This window comes from Haliotis cracherodii, unplaced genomic scaffold (assembly GCF_022045235.1).
Source record: "Haliotis cracherodii isolate W230 unplaced genomic scaffold, xgHalCrac1.p SCAF_25, whole genome shotgun sequence".
Classification (NCBI taxonomy): domain Eukaryota; kingdom Metazoa; phylum Mollusca; class Gastropoda; order Lepetellida; family Haliotidae; genus Haliotis; species Haliotis cracherodii.
Genome location: NW_027266281.1, coordinates 5,224,406 through 5,244,921, shown reverse-complemented (window position 1 = coordinate 5,244,921; position 20,516 = coordinate 5,224,406). Strand labels below are relative to the sequence as shown.

Below are 20,516 nucleotides of genomic sequence, written 5' to 3'. Positions count from 1 at the left end.
AGGACGATGATATAATCCTGTCTGTACTACTTGGCGGTATGCCTGATTGTGTTAGCTCTTTATCTCAAAGTCTATGGGGTGAACTTATGGTTATCGTGTAGGAAACGGCTGTATCTGTTACAAAACAGTTATAAGAATGCTTGATTGTCATGCATTTTGTAGTTATCATTTCTCATAATAGTGTTAAATTGTACTTCTGTACAGCTCTGAAATTATACATAATATCATATATGATATTTATCTTCAATATCTGGAGGAAATAAAGAAAAAAACAATATCTATCTAACAGAATGTAATATATAGAGCGACAGTAGTCGTCTCTGGGTAGACAACAATTTGTTTCAACTAATAGATCGTACTATCTGCAACAGCTGTACCCCGTTTCATTGATTTAAGTTCACTTTAGGGTAAGGGTTAGTGTTAGGGATAGAAGATACGCGAGACTGATTATTCTCTGCAGCTGACATTGTAAGTTTACACGACTGCAGATTTCTTCATCCAGTTTGTGTTGCTTTCCGCATACACGTAGAACCGAGCAGCTTTATTGGAGTCATATACCCATTTAACATTACATTACTAGAAGAACTTTCTGTCTTAAGGGTACGTTTTGGAAATTTAAGAATGCGTTGGTTCAGCGGATGCTACCAGAATCGTAAAGCATGCATCATCATTACTGTGCTGTTCCTTGTCTGTGTCTGCTTTTACTTCACGTCTAGAAAGCATCACATACAGGTAAGACATACGACCTTGTAATGCTTTTTATTATTATTAAATACATGTATTTGTTCCTAATCTCAAGAGCACTTGGAGAGTGAACACTTACTTTCAATACTTGTTTCACAAAATAAATCCTGATAACGCATGTCTTTTGTTACGTACGGATATTTAGTTTTTAATATGAAGTTTACTCGATATCTGGCTTTTGCATTGGGCGAGAGGTGGGTCATGTGAAACCGAAATTGAAGTTGATACGTATATTGACGATACAATTTGGCGTTCATACGTTTTTCGCGAGACAGCGGTAAATGACTTAAACACTGACACCCTACTTACACATTCATGGGGAACCCCTAGGAATTCCATTGCCCGAACAGATTCAGAAACGTTGTTTCTGATCATTTCGACCCTATAATATTGAACTCAGAGAATTCTTAAATCAGTTCACGATTTCATTGTCAAAAGCAAAAGATTCAAGTAGCTTAATTTTATGCATGTAGTAATGGAAAACTGCATTATCTTATTTCACAGACACCACTTGTATTGGCTTCATATATTTTATTTGTTCATTTACATAAGCAAGTTTTCCTTGTTTACCGATCCAGATTTCTTTTGAAATAAAAATATGTTTAATCCAACTCAGGGTGAGAGCCATTGTATTAACGTCGTCGCAAGTTCCGACTTCCATAGATGGACCATCTCTCTATGAAGTTTCATATTCCAATGAACTCACACAAAGTGAAAATCAATTCTTAAATCTATTTTACAGATCATTATACTCCCCTTTTAAAGATGGATCCATTGTCAACGATGACTGATAAATGTTACCGCCATAGGTCCACAAACAACGTCGGGAATCTCTCCCGTCACATGCCATGTTAACGTCTTGTGCTTCATGTACACATACGCGATGAATCGAAATAAACAATCAAGATCAAAGTGTGGTTTATTTTCCGATAAAATTGTTCTATCACGACATCATCTTTGGCGAAAATTGATGAAGTCGTAAATTGGACGACGTTAGTTTTGAGTGGGAAATGTCTCATGAGTTGTTCCCCATAGACGAACGTAAACGAGGAAGATATTCGAGAATCGGTATTTGGAGAAATGGTACAGAAAATCGACGCGAGGATTGTTAAAATATGCGGAAAATACCAATCTTAACCCTTCTGTTGATTCTATTCAGGGAGTCATCCTTTTTAAAGGGTAAATATTTTAATTTTTTTTATAGCTTGTGCATTTTATCAACGTCCTTAGAGAGGCCTTACATTATGTTGACATCTTATATAAGAAATAAACGACTCGTGTTTATCGTACAATAAAACACTGCAGGGACAATAAACTAATCAGGGCTGGGTTTGGGGTCTTCCCAGTTAGCTCAAAACTGAAATTCGGGAGAATTGAGGGGATTAGGGTTATTGGATTATAGTCAGTTCCTGGCGGATGAACGCTAGTCAGTTTTAAAGTTTAGAAGCTGAAGACAGCATTTGACAGTTGCATTTTGAGTCAACACCTGTCACCAAGAAAAGTTTTGATTACAAATCGAGTATTGTGTTGTTATTAGTGCACCTGACACTTGAATTTTGAGTGAACACCTGTTACCGAGAAAAGTTTTGATTACCAATCGAATTTTGTGTTGTTATTAGAGCACATGACACTTGTATTTTGAGTGAACACTCATCACCTAGTTGTGTTGTGGTTAGTATCAACTTACTAAAAGTGACTAGGTACATCAACATGAAGTTAAAGTAAACACATCAAAATTCGCGGATGATGGAGCCCTCTGGATCCGCACTAAAAGCATTAAAATGACGCCATATACAACACCCTAAACAATTCTCTATCTAAAAAACTTGACTCAATACAATATCAGGCTCTCAAGCTAATTACACGCACCCAACATGGCACCTCCTACACTTCACTTCAGGCCTTAACAGGAGAAATGCCATTAAGTCTACGCAGGGAACAGCTAAGCTTAAATTTCTGGGCCGCGTCCCAATCAAACCCTCTCATCCAAAACTTAATAAACCAAAATATCAGCACCAAAAACCAAGCTCTAGCTCGTAAACACCCCTTACTTACCCCAATATCCCAAAGAATAACAAACTACCTAAATGAACACCAAATTAAAAATCTTAAACAAAACTGCAAACAATCAAATATCTTCACCCCTAAACTCAAAATACTCAAAATAGACACAACACTATCTAGCCAAATAAATAAACAAACCGACCCAAACATAGCTAAAACCACCACACTAGCATACATACACGAACATTGGCCAAATTGGTGTCACATTTACACGGACGGATCTTCAGATCCGACCTCCAAACACACAGGTTTCCGAGTCCATACCACACAACCAACTAAAACCACACAATCCTTCCGACTCCCAAACAACCAATCAATATTCACGGCAGAACTAATGGGCATGGCCTCAGCCCTCCATAATCAAGAATCTAAAAACCACAAAAAAATCCTAATACTTACCGACTCCCTAAGTGGACTGCAAGCCCTCCAAAACAAAAATACCCCAAACCGACCTAAATTAATAAATCAAATACTTAAAAGTTGCACTCACTACTTGTTCCCCTTTCGGAAACACATTAAATGGCCTGGTCAGGCCCGTTTGCGAAATACGCATCAGTCGGAAAGCGCACGTTAAATCTCCAAAGTAAGTAATTAAGTAAGTAAGTGTAGGTCCGAACAATTATGGCAAACGCTCGAGTGAAAGTCCAGTATATTCCAACACTAAGGGTGGTAGGATATTGGCTCTTGCTGACTATCAATACAAAAGAAATCAGCCACAAAGACACGACATACTGAAGATATGTACATCATACCACTGGATGTCCAGCCACGCTGAACACGAAGAATGACGTTCCAGATATACTAGATAAGTATAAATACCTCCACAACCATCACGCACACCGGTCAAAAGTAGACATTAGGGCCTTCTTAAGCAATACGAAGAAGCGTGCTGGTGAAGAAGTGATTCCAGTTACATACAATGGATCCCCCAAAAAGTAGTACCATGCTAACTCAGAATCTCCCACAAGGAACATGTATTAGTGGAAGTAGTATTTAATGGAGTTAAGTGTCTCAGAATGTAACTGTTTCGAAATAATAATATCTTGGCTTCAGAAAATCTAAGACCACAAATTTAGAAATCTAACAATATATCGAGGACTTTACTTTCTAAAGGAAAAGGCTGCTCTTGATTAATGTATCGAAGTAGTAGGATGCAAGTACTATACTCAATAAGAAAGGAAATTAATGCTGATTCACTTAAGTTTATTTGGAATTATAAACGAGAAAAGAGTAAAATAACTACTTTAATAAACACGAGTGATAATGGAGAAGCATCAGTATTGAAATTTGATAATATGTGTAAATCCCTATGTCTTGCATGGATTCCAAGATCTTTTTCAACAAAAGGTTGTTTGAAAATTATTCTTGATTTGCCTTTCAATCGAGTAGGGGGGATTAAACTTCAGGTATTGTTCCATCATTTCATGAATATTTGTTGAATTCATGGAAGAGCACTGTTTACAAAGATAATATATATTTTATGGAATGATAATTTGGTTATTGTGAATGGAAAATCTTTTTATAATGAAAGCTGGGTTAAAGCGTGTGTTATTTTCGTCAGGAATATATATTATGATGATGGTAATGTAATGAGTAAGTATGAACTGCAAGTTCTACAATAAGATCTATCCAATGGGCAGTTGGTTGTGATATGTTATATCCATAGACTAAGAAGACCTGACTGAGATCTTGATGAACTGCCAGAAATTAAGGGGAAATGATAAAAAGAAATTAGATCAACAATGTTTTATCAGGTTTTGAATAACAGTAAAGTTACTTTGCCATATACAATTCATAACACTCCTAATTTTAAGGTTATGTTTGCTGATATGTGTAAGTTACCTGTGCAAAACAAGATGAAAGAATTGGCGTTCACGAATTTTGATAATATTGTACTTTGCAGAAAATGGTTATTCCAAATTAGTTGTGTAGATAGCCCCATCTGTGGAGTCTGTGAGGATGGTCTTTAGAAACTTTTATGTACATATATGGATCATCAGATAATGTGTATGACTTTTTTAACTTAAATGTGAAATGTTTCATTTCCAGATCATATGATAAGATCAACTAAGAATGCTAAATTGAGATAGTTCTTGTTAACATTAAAATTGAAAGTCTTATGAAGGATATTATTTAGTATCCTTGACCATGTGCACATGGATGGTTTGTTGTAAAAGTGAGGTTAGTATCCATGGTAATAAAAGCAAACAAAAAACAAACAAAAGAAAAAAAGCCTTCAAGATGACCATACTACACTATTAAAGCAAAGAAGAAAGTCAATAATTCTATTGCTTTAGTTTTCAACAAGTTGACATACAGAGACAAAGTTTGTAACGTCGTTTTTTCTTACTCTGTGATTAAGTTTCATCAATCTATTAAAACAGGAACTACTCAACACATTCGCCAGCAAGTGCTTACATCATGGTATTCCTATATTTGTCATCGAACCATCCATACTGCAGCATCTATTGTCTGCCAAAGAGTCGGAACCTCCCTGTATCCTGTGCTCGGCTGGAGATGTCATCTCACTGGGGGTGTTCGGAGCAGACTGGGACAAAGGGGTATGTTAAAACCATAAAACACTTCACAATTAACTCAGGGCAAAGACATTTTTCTCCATTAATATTACCGGCCTATGTAAATTGTCAAGTTGGACACCAGAGCCTTCGTAGCTCATCCAAAATGGTTCAAGCCAAGAGGGAAATTGACTATCATGTCGTCTGGTACATCTACGTTGAAGTATCTTGCCGAATTTACTATTCCCCCTGTCAGAAATTACGGGCATACCTTCTCATACTCAGGTGATCTTTCAATATCAATCTTGATCACATAATAATGTATTCATGATAAATTGAGTGAGTGAGTTAAACGTTAACGTCACATCAATATTTCAGTCATATCGTGACGAGAACTATATATATATATGTATCGTCGTTGGACAAGGCAATAACAATCACAGTTTCGATTTAAAAGTAGTTGAGAGTATTTAAAAGAAGAAGTTATTGTACAACAGAAAAATAAAAAAGGGTCATAGATCGCCAGCAACCAAAGTCAGGCCACCATACTAGGAACCATGGGGACCTACGAAACTTCCGCGTCCTGCTCGGTTCCGCAGCAGGATTTATACCGTTCCTTCAGCTGCTGAAGAAGTATGCAATTTAGCCATCAATGTAAAATGACAAATATACTACTTTTATAAGTATGGCATGCATAAAAACACTCTGAATGACGTGAAACTTATACCCACTTAGGGGGACACTAACAATCTAAGTTACTATTTAGCAGCTCCAGTTAATATAATAACACACTTTGTACAACAAGATTTATGAATCAATTCTATTTCTCTTAAAAAGCACAATATAAATGAGAAATAACATTACTAGAAAGAAAGGTTCGTGGACGTTTGAAAGTGAAATATGTATCCCTTGTGATGGAACAAAATCAGTAAAGTCAAGCAGGACATGCTTGACCGTAAATGAGGGCTATATCTTGAATATGTGCAAATGAAATGGCTTTGTTATTCTGATTCCGAGTAGTGGGATAAGAGATGATTTCTTGTTGTAAATATCTCCATAAAGAGGATTAAAGACAAAAGCTGAATATGCCTGTTTGAATATAATTTAGTGTTGTATTGTAAGGGTGATTTCAGACGGCGTTGGTCAATGGGTAATTCCTCCGCTTCCTATGAATGGGAGAAGTTCTGAAGGCTCCAATGCAAAGCCTGAGGCCTTGATGATGAAGAGTATCTAGTTTGTTTTGTAAATTACGTTTATATGCTCAACCATAGACGATGGAGCCATAATCAAGTTCTGAACGAATCAGTGACCTGTACAAGCGTAAGAGGGTTAGGTCTTTGAAAGGCATTTAGAATTTATACACATAAGGAAGAGAATAAATGGATGGCAACATCTGTATTATGAGGAACATAATATAAAAGTTGATATCCATATATTCTCTTCCTAATGTAAGAGGGTTATCTGATCCCCTACCCACTCTGAATTAGAAACTTCTTTCAACAAATCTCCTTTAGGCATTGGCTTTGAGGTATTTAATGTAAGGAAGTTAAATGGCTGTCAAAGTCCCAATAACTTGGCCTCCTTTACAACTTTGATAGGGGTGCAATTCAAACAATAGTTCAGGGTCCTTATACGACTTACATTTTCTGCAGAAAAACATACGATTAGTTTTTAAATTTCGAAAATCTGTTCTCAAGAAACCACTTTTTAGACAGATTAGTAACTGCCTCTCTATTGTGTGCATATTTTTACCCCGACAAGAAATATTAAGATCATCCACGAACAGTGATCCATCTACTGAATCAGTTCAAACCTTTAAAAGACTATATATTTTAATACAAAACAATCTGACAGACAGAATTGTGGGACTCCCTGATACTGATAATAATGTCCAGACAAGGTTGAACCCTCTCGGACTTGTAACTGTCTATCTGTAAAACTGTGATATAACATGACCTCAATAATGAAAAATTCTTTAAAGTGCCATGCTTCCAGATAGTATACCATACTTTTGCAAGATCAAAGAACATTTAAATTGATACTACTTGTTTATTTACTACAGCATTTTAACAAAGGATTCTAATCGTACGAAATGATCAGTTTTGTACTTCTATTTGTAGCTCATGTAATGAACATACTTTACTGCAATCTTCACCGTTTGAATCAAAATTAACATTTTTATTTTCCTGCTGTTTCTATTATCTCTCAAACTCAGGGACGTAAGTTTATTTGCATTGTCAGATTTATCAGTTGTTAATTTGTAACCTTCTTTAATATGGTGCACAGATGATTTTTTAACCTTTGCCTTATATTTTTCAACCTTGTTCCACACCTTGTACGTAGTTGTGCGTAAATTAATTTGGAGACATAGTTCCTGCAAGAATGCCGCTTATTGTGGTTATATACACGTCATTATTTTGCACCAGTAGTAATCTTAACTTCATCTACGTTGTTGCTTGTTTGGATTCATTATTAAACCATGGTTTACGAATATAAGGATTTGCAGAGGACGATAACTGTATGAGATTTTTCAAATTATCAGGTTTAACCCTTTCAGCACATGCTATTTCGTACACGGACAAATTCGCCTTTGTAAAATACCACCGTGATAAAGGGGGTTATCATCCGGTTTTACAGTTTTGAGGACAATAGGGAAGTGAATCTTCAATGGCTTTGCCCTTATTGCTTGTACTTGCACTTCCAAATAGAGGGGACCCGTGAAGATACGGGGTAGAATAGGTCTTTAGCAACCCATGCTGACCCGTGAAGATTCGGGGTATAATAGGTCTTCAGCAACACATGCTTGTCATAAAAGGAGACAGGCTGATGCATGTCATCTATCCCAATTGCCTGGATCGATGTTCATGATGTAAATCACTGGATTGTCGGGTCAAGACTCGATTATTTACAGACCGCCGTCATGTAGCTGGAATATTGCTGAATGCGGCGTTAAACAACAAACCAAACCCAATAGAGGGTTATGCCCATTTAATTCTCCCTTGATGATGCAGGGCTGATCATATAGATTCTGAAGAACAGAATGTCGTAGAACAGATGAGGGGGGTATATACAATGAGCACAAAGTAAATACAGTGTGAAAGGCGGATAGCAACAGCTTGAAGATTAGTATTTAAATATATAGCAGTATGAATGATGTCCTAGCTTATAGAATAGTGGAGCCTCCAGTCTCTTATCACCTGTAATTCACATCATTAGAAACTGATAACAGCGTTTCAATATTTCTGAAAGTCAGGATTCTTCAGCATTGTGGTTCCCCATGTCACAGGTACAGCTTCAACACTATATAAACTGTGGTCAAGGTTGTATCACTGCGAACATGAAGCAATTACATGTGTGTATCGATTATCAAGCTACACATTTTAGGCTGAAGATATATTTTTCGTCACAGGAATCACTCCTTCTAGAATTCAATGACCTTGGTATTGTACTAAATGAAGTGACCGCTCCTGATCCCCGCCTGTTGTCCTTGGAGCGGACCACTGTCCCCAGTGTTCCTACACATTACCTCATCCGCCAGTCGGGAAGCCTTCCTCTGCATCTGGTGGTATTCTACGAACGGGACGACAACTACTGGTGGCACAGTTCCCTTGAACCCTCGAACAGTCAGATCTTTCACGGATTCAACACGACGTTTGGAAACAGCGCAGGAGCATATGACAGGTACACGACGTGTCTTTTACCACCTGGACACATTGTATCGGTCAGCTCATGTGTTGTATTTATAGTATGACTCGTGCTACAAACACATTTCAAAATCAAGTATTACATTTTGAGTGAGTGTGTGAGTTGGGTTTAACGCCGCTTTGAACTGTGTCATTTTGCTGTATTTTGCTGCGGGAATATTGCTCGTCATAAGGGGGAAGACGTTGCACATGAGGGCTGTTGCCAACGTTGCCATAAACACCAAATGATGTTTCTGTGGACGTTAAATTGTCTTGCAACACCACGTTGACCCGATCCTGCTTCAAGCATACCAATGGCTCGCAGACGCTCATTCTCGGACAGGCGTGGCATTTCGCAATGTTGAATAATTGCGTAATTTTGTTGTTTTTCTGAGTGGTTGTTGTCAGCACGATGCTAAACAATGCATATGGAATCCCGTCAACGCACATGTTTTTATACCCATTCATGGGTACTGAAATGCATGGGGCTTGCATAAAAGTCAACTTTTGCATGGAATGCATGCTTTCTGTAGCAGTTGCGTTTTTGTGACTTGATTCCATACATGTACTACAATATTGAAAACCAAACTTTACTTGTCTGAAAAATAAACTAAAATATTGGCGCCGATCCATCTCATCCCACATGTGCTCAAATGGTGAGAGATCAGGGATGCGAGCCGGGCAGGCGTGGCATTGCGTAATGTTGAATAATTTCGTAATTTTGTTGTTTTTCTGAGTGGTTGTTGTCAGCACGATGCTAAACAATGCATTTGGAATCCCGTTAACGCACATGTTTTTATACCCATTCTTTGGTAGTGAAATGCATGGGGCTTGCATAAAAGTCAACTTTTGCATGGAATGCATGCTTTTCTGTAGCAGTTGCACTTTTGTGACTTGATTCCATACATTTTCTACAATATTGAAAACCAAACTTTGTTTGAAAAATACACTAAAATACTGGTGTCACAGGAACTTTGGTTGTTGAGTATATTTTGGGAGAGGGCTATCTAAGTTGTGAAAACTTGTGCCCAATCCTTTTCCTTGTGAATAACATATGTTTAAATCATAACTAGATTCGATGTCCGACTGACGGCGGTGGACGGCATGTGGCTCTACCTCCCGCACCCAGTAGGGGAGTTCCTGGCCCAGATGCCGAGGTCCAAGTTCATTGAGTGTGACTATCAAGGGGCGCAGACATATCTCAGTAAAAACCCTCAAAAAAGAAGTGGAATAGCATTACATGGGGCAGAAGTCCTGTACAAAACGAAGAGGGCTCTGGATCCTCTTGGCATTCCTTTCTGGCTCAGTTTTGGCACGTGTCTTGGTGAGAGCACCTGTATGGCATTATGTTACGTCACCAACCACCATTAAGGGTCCCGTCGTTTCCCTATCTGTGTGTGTGTGTGTGTGTGTGTGTGTGTGTGTGTGTGTGTGTGTGTGTGTGTGTGTGTGTGTGTGTGCAAACAAACAAATCAACCACTGGGGTCTGGTAACTTTCACCAAAATATACAGCTATACAGATGAAAGTCTAATATTAATAACAAAGCTTCTGGATGCTGCTTACATATGAACTCGATAAAAGTATCAATATCTTGTGTGACATTCTCCAGTGGTCAGACAGGTCTGGGGCCCGTTCCACAAAGCGATCGGCGCTCCCATACTTTAACATAGACTTACGGCAGTCTTAGCGCTAAGATCACTTTGTGGAACTAGGCCCTTGGCACGAAGCTTTATGGATAATGTAAGCCGCCCGATAGCGTCATTGGAAATGCGATCGCACTCCGCCAATAACGCAGGTTCCTACTGTGGACATTGTCTTATCTGTCTACCAAGATGATCTCAAATATATTATATCGTGAGAGGTCTCATGACAGCCCTGGATTATTTGAGCAGTATGGTTCTGACATTGTAATTTTGAAACATTGTCACCTGTGGTTATCTTCTGACATAGGGAGTAAGTAAGTGAGTGAGTTGGGTTTGACACCACTTTTAACAGTATTCCAGTTATATCACGGCGTGTCAGCTTAATATGGGAGGAAGCCAGAAGTGATGCAGGTCTCAGACGTTTATCACTTCGGTGAAACCCACGAGCACGGGTATGGTGCTGACAAACCTAGAAACATAATCGAGCGAACCGGGATTTTAACCAACAATCATAGCTTTCTGGGGTGCCCGAGGGGTGAATCGCGGCGCCTTAGTCGACGGGGCCACCCGTGCCCCCCTGACACATGGAAGGACACCTCGAAAGGACACAGTTCGGAACCAATGCTTTTTATTATGCAGATGTTGACGGGTCAAAACTATTCTGCGGTTGGGTCTGCAAATTCCTGAGCACTGCAAGTTATTGCCTTGATATTTTTGTCTTATAGTGCGGCGTCTCAATCCCGTCAACGCCAATGACGTCACCGTCAGGAAGCGGTTGAGCAGTCGTCGCACGCCACACTTTACGGTCACACGTGGCCTACGCCACTGTGGCCTGTCTCCCGTTTTCGGATCCATCTGTTTGCACTTTATACCTTTAAAACATCTCATCTCACGCTAGAACCGTGAAGATCCGGGTTAGAGCAGGTCTTCAGCAACCCATGCTTACCGTAAAAGGCGACTATGCGTGTCGTAAGAGGCGGCTAACGTGATCGTGTGGTCAGGCTCGTTGATTTGGTTGATGCATGTCATTGGTCCTAATTGCGCGAATCGTTGCTCATTATATTAATCCCTTGATTGTCTGGTCCAGACTCGATTATTTACAGACCGCTGTCTTATAGCTAGAATATTGCTGAGTTTGGCGTTAAAAAACAAACAATAACAACAACAATATAACTATGTATACTTTCCTTTTATGGGGTGTTTATTTCTTATATATAATCAAGATGTGACCAGGCTCCTCTTATACGAAACATACAAATAATGAGTTTTAAACTTAATTTCTAATACACAGCTTTATGTTTTTCCTTTCCAAAAAGCTACTCAGTTGCAACAGCACCAATCTAATATAACAAATTGTATCTTACTGGACTTCTGTTATGCATAAGAGATTGACAGTGAACCGGACGTTAACATTGTGCCAAACTGTATACTCAAAACAATGTGTTTATCAGGTTGGTATCGACAGTGTGGTTTCATTCCCTATACCAGTGATATAGACATAGAGATTCCCATTCAGCGCTACAGTACAGGCATCCTGCCGGCGTTTTTGAAAGTCGGGTTTCAACTCCTGCATGTCAAGGGGAAGGTGAGCCTGTATGTTCTTTTTTTAAACTCTTCTTTATGGAATGTGGGTTTTAACTATTCTTTACTTTATTTTATGGTATGAGGGTTTCCACTCGTTCTTTGCCTTATTTTACAGCATTCAGATTTTAACTCTTTTTCACAGTATTTTACTATATTCGGGGTTCAACTCTTCCTTACAGTGCCTTTGCATGTGATTGTGACGGGTGCCACGGGTGGGGCAGGATACGCTGACCATTTCGGGAATACCTGGTATCATTACTATTTCATAGTGATTCATAAACACATGCTCGTGATATAGTCGGGATTGTATAATCGATTATACAATTCTATTGTATATGGAAAGGAATTTGTTGCTGTTTTTTGGCATTTGCGTTTCAACTCTCTCTTTACGCTACTTTATGGTGTTCGATTTTTAACTCTTCTTTACAATATTTGAGTTTATAAGTCTTCTTTACTGAATTTTACAGTATTTGTGTTTCATTTCTTCTTTATGATATTTTATTTTGGTATTCAATTTCTGACTCTTCTTTATGGTATTTTAAGGTATTCAACTTATAGCACTTCTTTACAGTATTTGGGGTTTAAATCTTCTTTACGAAAGTATTCAAAATTTAGATCTTCTTTACGGTACGGGGGATTATAATTCTTTTGCATGTATATGCATACGGATTTCAACTCCTTTATGGTATCCGAGTTTCAACTCTTCTTTGCGGTATTTTATGGTATTTGGGTCTCAACTCTTGTTTGCAGTATTTTATGGTATTTGGGTCTCAACTCCTCTTTATGGTATTTTATGGTATTCGGGTCTCAACACTTCTTTAAGGTATTTTATGTTTTTCGAGTTTCAACTCACCTTTTTCCGTATTTTATGGTTTTCGGGTTTCAACTCTTTATTTTTGGTATTGATGGTATTTTTGTCTCAACTCTTTATGGCATTTTATGGTATTCGCGTCTCAACTCTTCTTTGTGGTATTTTATGGTATTTCTGTTTCAACTCTTCTTTAAGGTATTTTATGGTATTTGGATTTCAGCTCCTCTCTACGGTGTTTTATGGTATTTGGATTTCAACTCTTTACTTTGCGGTATTTTATGGTATTTCGGCCTCAACTCTTCTGTAAGGTGTTTCATGGTATTCAGCTTGTATCTCTTCTTTGCGGTATTGGGTTTGAATTCTTCTTTAGGTCTTTCAAAATGATATTATGATGGTAGCTAGATGACTACGGATGCGGGGTTTTTTTAGTAAATATTCACCGTTGTATTTGCGTATCTGTTATTTATACATGTGTTCAATGTAAACGCAGTACAAATCGCCAGAAAACTTCACTACACAATACGCGGGAGAGGAGCATCCAAACACCGCCTTCCTAGAAATAAACATAAAAAAACATGTTGACACTACAAAATCTCTGAACTGTGAATGAACCTATTCTGGCTAAGCCAGCTGTCATCCAAGTCTGGCCGTCCTACATTAAAAATGTGTAGAAGAAGAAGTCTTTTATTTGTGCCAAGGCCACTGGCCCATATACAATACATACATTTGAAAGAGTGTGGTGCATGAAAAAAATGTAAAATCAGGTACAGATTTACGTAATATAAGTGAAATAATATTCAATTAGTAAGGAATGTTAATATTTGAAATATCCGTGCAAGTAATAGATTCTTATCTCAATCCATTTTAGATGTCTGATAGTTTCGAAATGGCTTTTAAAACTCATGGCATCAAGATCGATGTGTGCTTCGTGTATGAGGAAAAGACCTATCTATGGCTAGGAGGAACCGACGCCCACGATGGCAAGAAGTATAAGTGAGTGTTGATAATACGAATCTCCTACCTCATCCTACATAATCCCATTTGTGCTTTTTCAAAAAGTGTTTCCTTTGCAGTAGGATTAGCTTCTAGCCTAACTATTTAAGAACTGACTTCAGTATGTTTTGCTTGTGTATTGTACTGTGTTAATCTGCGTGTGCACATCTGGGTTTGTGTTCATATAAAAACGCAAAATAATAATATTAATATAATATGCAGTACAAGCCCCACCCACTCTATTATCAGCCACTCATGAAACATAAGTCTTCTAGTGGGCGTGGCCTATTTTTCAGGTTTATGAATACATAAAGCACAAATAATGCTTGGTTAACCAATCAAATGCCATGGAATCACTTCCAATTATATGTATGTGTACATAATGCTTTGCTCTGTGGTTCACTGGCCTTCATTGGTAGCTTCTTAAAGATTACGGGGGCGGTCGGGTAGCCTAGTGGTTAAAGCGTTCGCTTGCCACGCCGAAGACCTATGTTCGATTCCCGACATGGGTACAAAGTGGGAAGCCCATTTCTGGTGTCCCCCCGCAGTGATATCGCTGGAATATTGCTAACAGCGGCGTAAAACCATACTCACTCTCTCTGAAAGATTACAGTTTGCAGGCAACACTTATGGCTGAGATGAGGCTGATGTCATGTTGACCTTTTTACCTCACTAACTCACACATGATGCTCATCACTGCATGCTACTGGGGCCTCATGCCTATTTGGCGGCCCTGCTTTGGTTGCTAGTGGTCTTTAGTCCGTTCTGCTGGTAATTAATGTTGATAGTATTTAAATACGTTTTACTTCTAATAATAACACTCAGGTAGAAGGATATAAGCATGACTATTATTCCAGATACATTTTTCCAAAGTTTGACACTTGCTGGACTGACTTCATGGGTTGCCGACTGCGCATCCCCTGTCCTACTCTGCCCTACATCACTGCCGCCTACGGCAAGAACTGGAACACTTCAGTGAAGCAGTGGGACTGGAGGGGAAGCAGCAGTAACGTGCAGAAAAACGGGGTCTGGCCAAAGGAAGAATGGCAAACAGTGATACAGGAGACACACTAGTGGGTTAACATCAGTTAATCAGAGCTACTGTACTGGAGGTCAGCTCATCATTAAAAAGGGCAAACGTGTCGGCATGCCTTCATGAATATATCTTAAACATGTACCGTGTCTTCAATTCAGTCGGGAAACACGACATACCGACGGAGTTCACTTATTTAGATATAACACGCCAAGGCAGGAAAATAACAAATGACGGAACAGACAAGTACATAAGATGTACTCACGCCGCACAGTAGTACTCCCGCCTGGCGATGGATGCCACAAGGGATATCACAAGCTTATTGTCATTTTATGTTTTTGATATTCATTAATGAGTGTAAGATATTAAAATTGCTGAAAATCAGTTACTTGTTTCATGATAGTCATTTTGTGCAGGAAGCGTATGAAACAAAACTGTTTTTGTTTATATTTCATGCTTGCAGATAAAGTACTCTGACACTTTAAAATGTTGAAACAAATCGCAGACATTTCTCATGATGATGCAAAAAGAACTTGAACATTTATTTGGTCCATGTGGTTCTTAAAAATTGAACGTCAGTTTGGATTGGTTCATTGAAGTGTGTACGATTTAAAAGCGCTCGTTAAACTGCGCTGGTGAACTTTTTTGTCCGTTCACAGGTGTGTGAACTCCAAACATCAGATCACGCGACTACCCCTTCCGCCAATCAGTATGAAAGAAACAGTGTAAACTTCAAAGCATGAAATTATTAATAAATAAAGTAACACATGTTTACTGCATTCGCACGATATCCATTGTGGAAGGTAATGATTGTGTAAATGATGCATTGAAATTACCTACAAGCATAATCATTCACATGAAGGTTGGGCTTTCTGGGTATGGTCCTTCCTCATTTATACATGGTCGACGATTACGTTCAGCAATAATCGTCGAATCAAGACAAGACAATTCAGTGATTGATATCATGAACATCGATCCACGCAATTGGGATACGATGACATGCATCAACCAAGTGAGCGAGTCTGACCGCCCGAACTCGTCAGTCCTCTCACAACAAGCATATTCGTCTTTATACGACAAGCTGAAGACCTATTCTAACAGGCATCTTCACAGGTGGGTGGCTGATAGCTGTCATTTCGTATCTTCGTATTATCGAGTGATTTTGTTCCATCCTCATCCTCCATCCTACATAACTTAATGAGGGCGAAAGTACGAAGGCACGATGCGATGACAAGAAGGCAAACCAACTCACTCACTCGAAAACAAGGGTAAATATATTTGACGTTACTTAACTATGAAGTCATACAGAGAAATACGAGCAATCCTTTATGACTGAGTGAGTGAGTGGCTTGGATTTGACGCCGCTTTAAACGGTATTCCTGTTATGTCAAGGCGTGCCAGCTTGATGTGGGAGGAAAAGTGATGCAGTGAGCAAGGGTATGGTCCTGATCAACCTATAAGTATAATTGGGGCGAACCGTGACTCGAACCCACAATCATAGGTTTCTGGCGGGTACAAGGGACGCAACTCTGCAAAGAGAATTGCGGCGCCTTAGACGACGGGGCCTACCGCGACATCACATTGTTTTAAGGTAATTCACAGTTACCAGCATGAATAAAACAGTTCTTGGTGCCCATGCCACGATATGACTTGAATACTGACAAAAGCAGTGGAAAACCTCACTCACTCTTAATTTAATTCAAACTTTAATGTTCGAAAGAAGGACATGGCGTTTTCTTGTGGATAATGTAAGTGAGTATTTCATTATTACATGACCGTATGCATTTAGTTCCACATGTGTTCGACAGGGCTGAGGTCTGGTGGCCAGACTGTCCACTCCATGCGGACAATGGTCTCCTGCTCTATATGGACATCCACGACCCTGGCACGATGAGGTCGTGTGTTATCGTCCATTAGGATCAAGTCCGGTCCGATTACACCAGTATACGGTCTAACGTACACATCCCCAATGTGATCCCTGTGTAGAACACACCTGTCATCGTGCCCCACTGTAGGACATAGACCCCAGATCTGCTGATCCCACCAAGAAATCATGATTGAGCCATCCCCAGAGCGGCCATGTTCGGCTACGTTGGACGACTTGGGCACGACGATCTGTGAAGTATTGACACTACCTCCATTCATTAGTGAATGGTACTGGAGCCCTGTCGTGGTATGTCCAACTGACGTAATCTTCAGCCCAATCAAAACCTCTTGACCTCAGTACAACTTTGCAGTTCTCATTTGTAGTTATAATGTATATCAATTACTATAATTGATAATTGTACACGATAACATATCTTAATTACGAGACTATAATATCATAAGTAGAGCAATGGGTTATTATCCAAGAACGACAACTGCTGCAGGCTTACACGTCATTCAGCAATGCTTTTCACAATCACCTTCGCACCCGCACAGTTCCTCCTCAATCAAGTTCGACTCGTATGGCGATCTCATCGTATCCAAAAACGATAACTCTCATAGCTTCTCGTCGTGGGTGTCTTGCTCCAGCACCATGTACACGGCCTCCTGACACTGGTCGAGCTGTATGTAGTCCGCCTCCTTCTCAAACAGGTATTCCACGTGCTGCACGAGCTCTTTGAAGCGGGGTCGGTCTTGAGGCTGTGATTCCCAGCACTTGCACATCAACGAGTACCTGGGGAACAAACATCGCATGAATAGGCATGGTTGGCTCAGTCTATTTGAGTTTTAGGGGTGATGGGTATTGATCAGCACTGATAATGCAAAAGAGGCCACCATCACGCATCTCAGTTTTGTTCCGTGTCTATGGACAAGCGTGCATTATAATTGCAGCCTCATCTCCCAAGGGGAACACAACCTACACTTCAGGCGTATTCATATTCCCATCTTACAGGATGGGTACGTCAGGTTTAGGAGCCACGGTAGTGAGTGACTGTTGTTATATGCCGCAATGCAGCTGCCCCAGAAAGCATAGACCACAATTAATTTCGACGATGTATAACGATATCTTATCCTTTAAAAAAAGAGTTGATATCAATAACATATTTCGTTTGGTCAGGCTCGCCAGCTTGGTTGAGGCATGTCATCGTATCCCAATTGCGTGGGTCGACGTTCATGATGTCAATCATTGGATTGTCTGGTGCAGACTCAACTATTTACAGACCGCCGTCATATATCTGAAATACTGCTGAGTGCGGCGTTACACAACAAACAAACAAACTTACAGTTCGTTCATACAGTACTGGGGTCACTCAAGGCGTTTCCCTGCAACAACAGCGTCAATAACCCCTCGCAGTGTCATCGTGGAGTAGGACTGGCTCCTGGGGAGGGAGACATCAGTGAGTGAGCGAGAATTTTTTGCCCAGGATATTATTTTCACAACAAGTATCTTATTAACACTGGTATAATTTCCTATATGAATATTATTTTCTCCAGAAACTTTCTGACCCTGGAAACATTAATCGTTTACATAACGCGTGCGTGCGTGAGTGAGTGAGTGAGTGAGTGAGTGAGTGAGTGCTTTTAGCAACATAAATCATAACACGATAACACACTACCGAACACAATATCACGTTACACTTTTGATAACCAATATGGTTGAGTTCAAGAGGGATTTGACAGACGGGGTTTTAAGTCGCGTTCAAGAGTATGTCACTTATAAAGCGACGTCTGGCGGCTTGTAATAGCCGAGACAGACGGGGTTTGACATCGCGTTCAAGAGTATGGCACTCATATGGCGACGTCTGGCGGCTTGTATAGCCAGGACAGCCGGGGTTTGAGGTCACGTTCAAAAGTATAGCACTTATATAGCGACATCTGGAAGCTTGTAATAGCCGGGACAGATGCCAGATTGAAAGGCGGCTAGCCCACTGAGATAGCACACAGCAGATACCCTACTCAGGAGCAGTGAACTGACTCCAACACGACCAGTCCTTGTTTTATCACTTTATGACGAGCACCAGCCAGGGCAACATCAAGGCATCCGTTCGGTTAAGCAAATTTCCGGATAAACGAAGTAGTGATTGTATGTGTTGACATAGGCCCCGGATTATAGAAGCTATTGATATGATCCTCTGGATCTTTGTACACGTCATCCCTGGAGGTACTCCCTTAGTTGAGGTTTCCGGATTAAAGGGGTCCGGAATAAAGGATTAGAGGGACCAGGGATGTTATTAACAACGTTTACATTTTCATGGTATCTGTCAGTTATAACCAAACACTGAATTGAAATGAGTAATGAAAGTCTCCGACGTTTACCACTTTGGTGAAACGTTCACAAAGCTATTAATTTATTAACAGAATCCAATGGGCGTAAAAGGCCAACTTGTATGAACATATCAGGACAGTGGTGTTGGCAAAAAAGGGTCAGCATGTTCTGATCTACCAGTAGCACCTGCATAAACACTTAAGTCTTTGTTTGTTGCCTATGGCCGCACAGCAGTCCCCCTGTCATGTCGCGGCATTCAAACGATCGAGTCTTGACCAGACAATATAGCAACAGGACGGCGCGCTTTCACTGTGACTGACTAAACTAGGTAGTTGTTAACCAGACCGTTCTCAGACATGATGATGATGATGATGTTATTACAAAAGATGTCACTGTAGAGCTACTTGACCATACATACGAGCACATTGTTGCCTGTACCCCCTGGGCGCTCTGATCTCACATAAAGTATTGCACAATACAGGCAAGTACGGAACCTTTCAGCAGCGTTAGAAATTAGCACAAGTCATGTAGTCCTTGCCAAACTGCCCAACAGTTGAGGTATCAGGGTTATGCCATTTGTTATCATTATAAGGGCCAGTGGACTAAAACTGTAAGTTTCCAGCCCTGTTCTTAGGGACATTTGTTTTTTTTTCGTTTTTCTTGAAATTTCAAGATACATACTAAGTTGAAATTTCAAGATACATACTAAGTTGAAATTTCAAGATACTAAGTTGGAATTTCAAATTGCTACGTTGAAATATCACGATACTAACTTGAAATTTCAAAATAATAACTTGAATTTTCAAGATACATACTTTGTTGAAATTTCAATATAATCACTTAGTATCTTGAAATTTCAAGATAGTATCGAAAAAAAATAGAAAACATATGGGCCTGAAAGGCTTATGTAGGCAAAAATAAAATCGAAATTAAATCTATTTCGGTATCATCTCTCGATGTTGTCTAGATATTTTTTTTATTTCGATATGAGGTTTGATACGCAAATACACGCACAAACAAGCACACGCACGTACACGCACATACATCCACTCATAGATTTCACATCAGTCCTGGCAACTAATAATTGTCCAAGTACAATGGACCGCCTCCATGGTCTAGTGGTAGAGCGTCCGAGCGGAAGGTCCGGGTTCGATCCCTAGCCACGTCATACCAATGACGTTAAAAGATGGTACTTGTTGTTACCCTGTCTGGCGCTCGGCATTAAGGGGCTATAACAAGGACTGGTCGGCTC

At 39.7% G+C, this 20,516-nt stretch overlaps 1 protein-coding gene across 1 annotated transcript; it reads left to right on the top strand.

The window, feature by feature from the left end:
* Positions 1–621: 621 nt before the first annotated feature.
* On the top strand, positions 622–15,113 carry LOC139472889 (ribitol-5-phosphate transferase FKTN-like). The gene is made up of 7 exons (XM_071255354.1): positions 622–732; positions 5,193–5,369; positions 8,734–9,005; positions 10,081–10,331; positions 12,103–12,236; positions 13,915–14,039; positions 14,897–15,113. The coding sequence occupies exons 1-7, from the start codon at positions 622–624 to the stop codon at positions 15,111–15,113; spliced, it is 1,287 nt and encodes a 428-aa protein (XP_071111455.1).
* Positions 15,114–20,516: the final 5,403 nt, after the last annotated feature.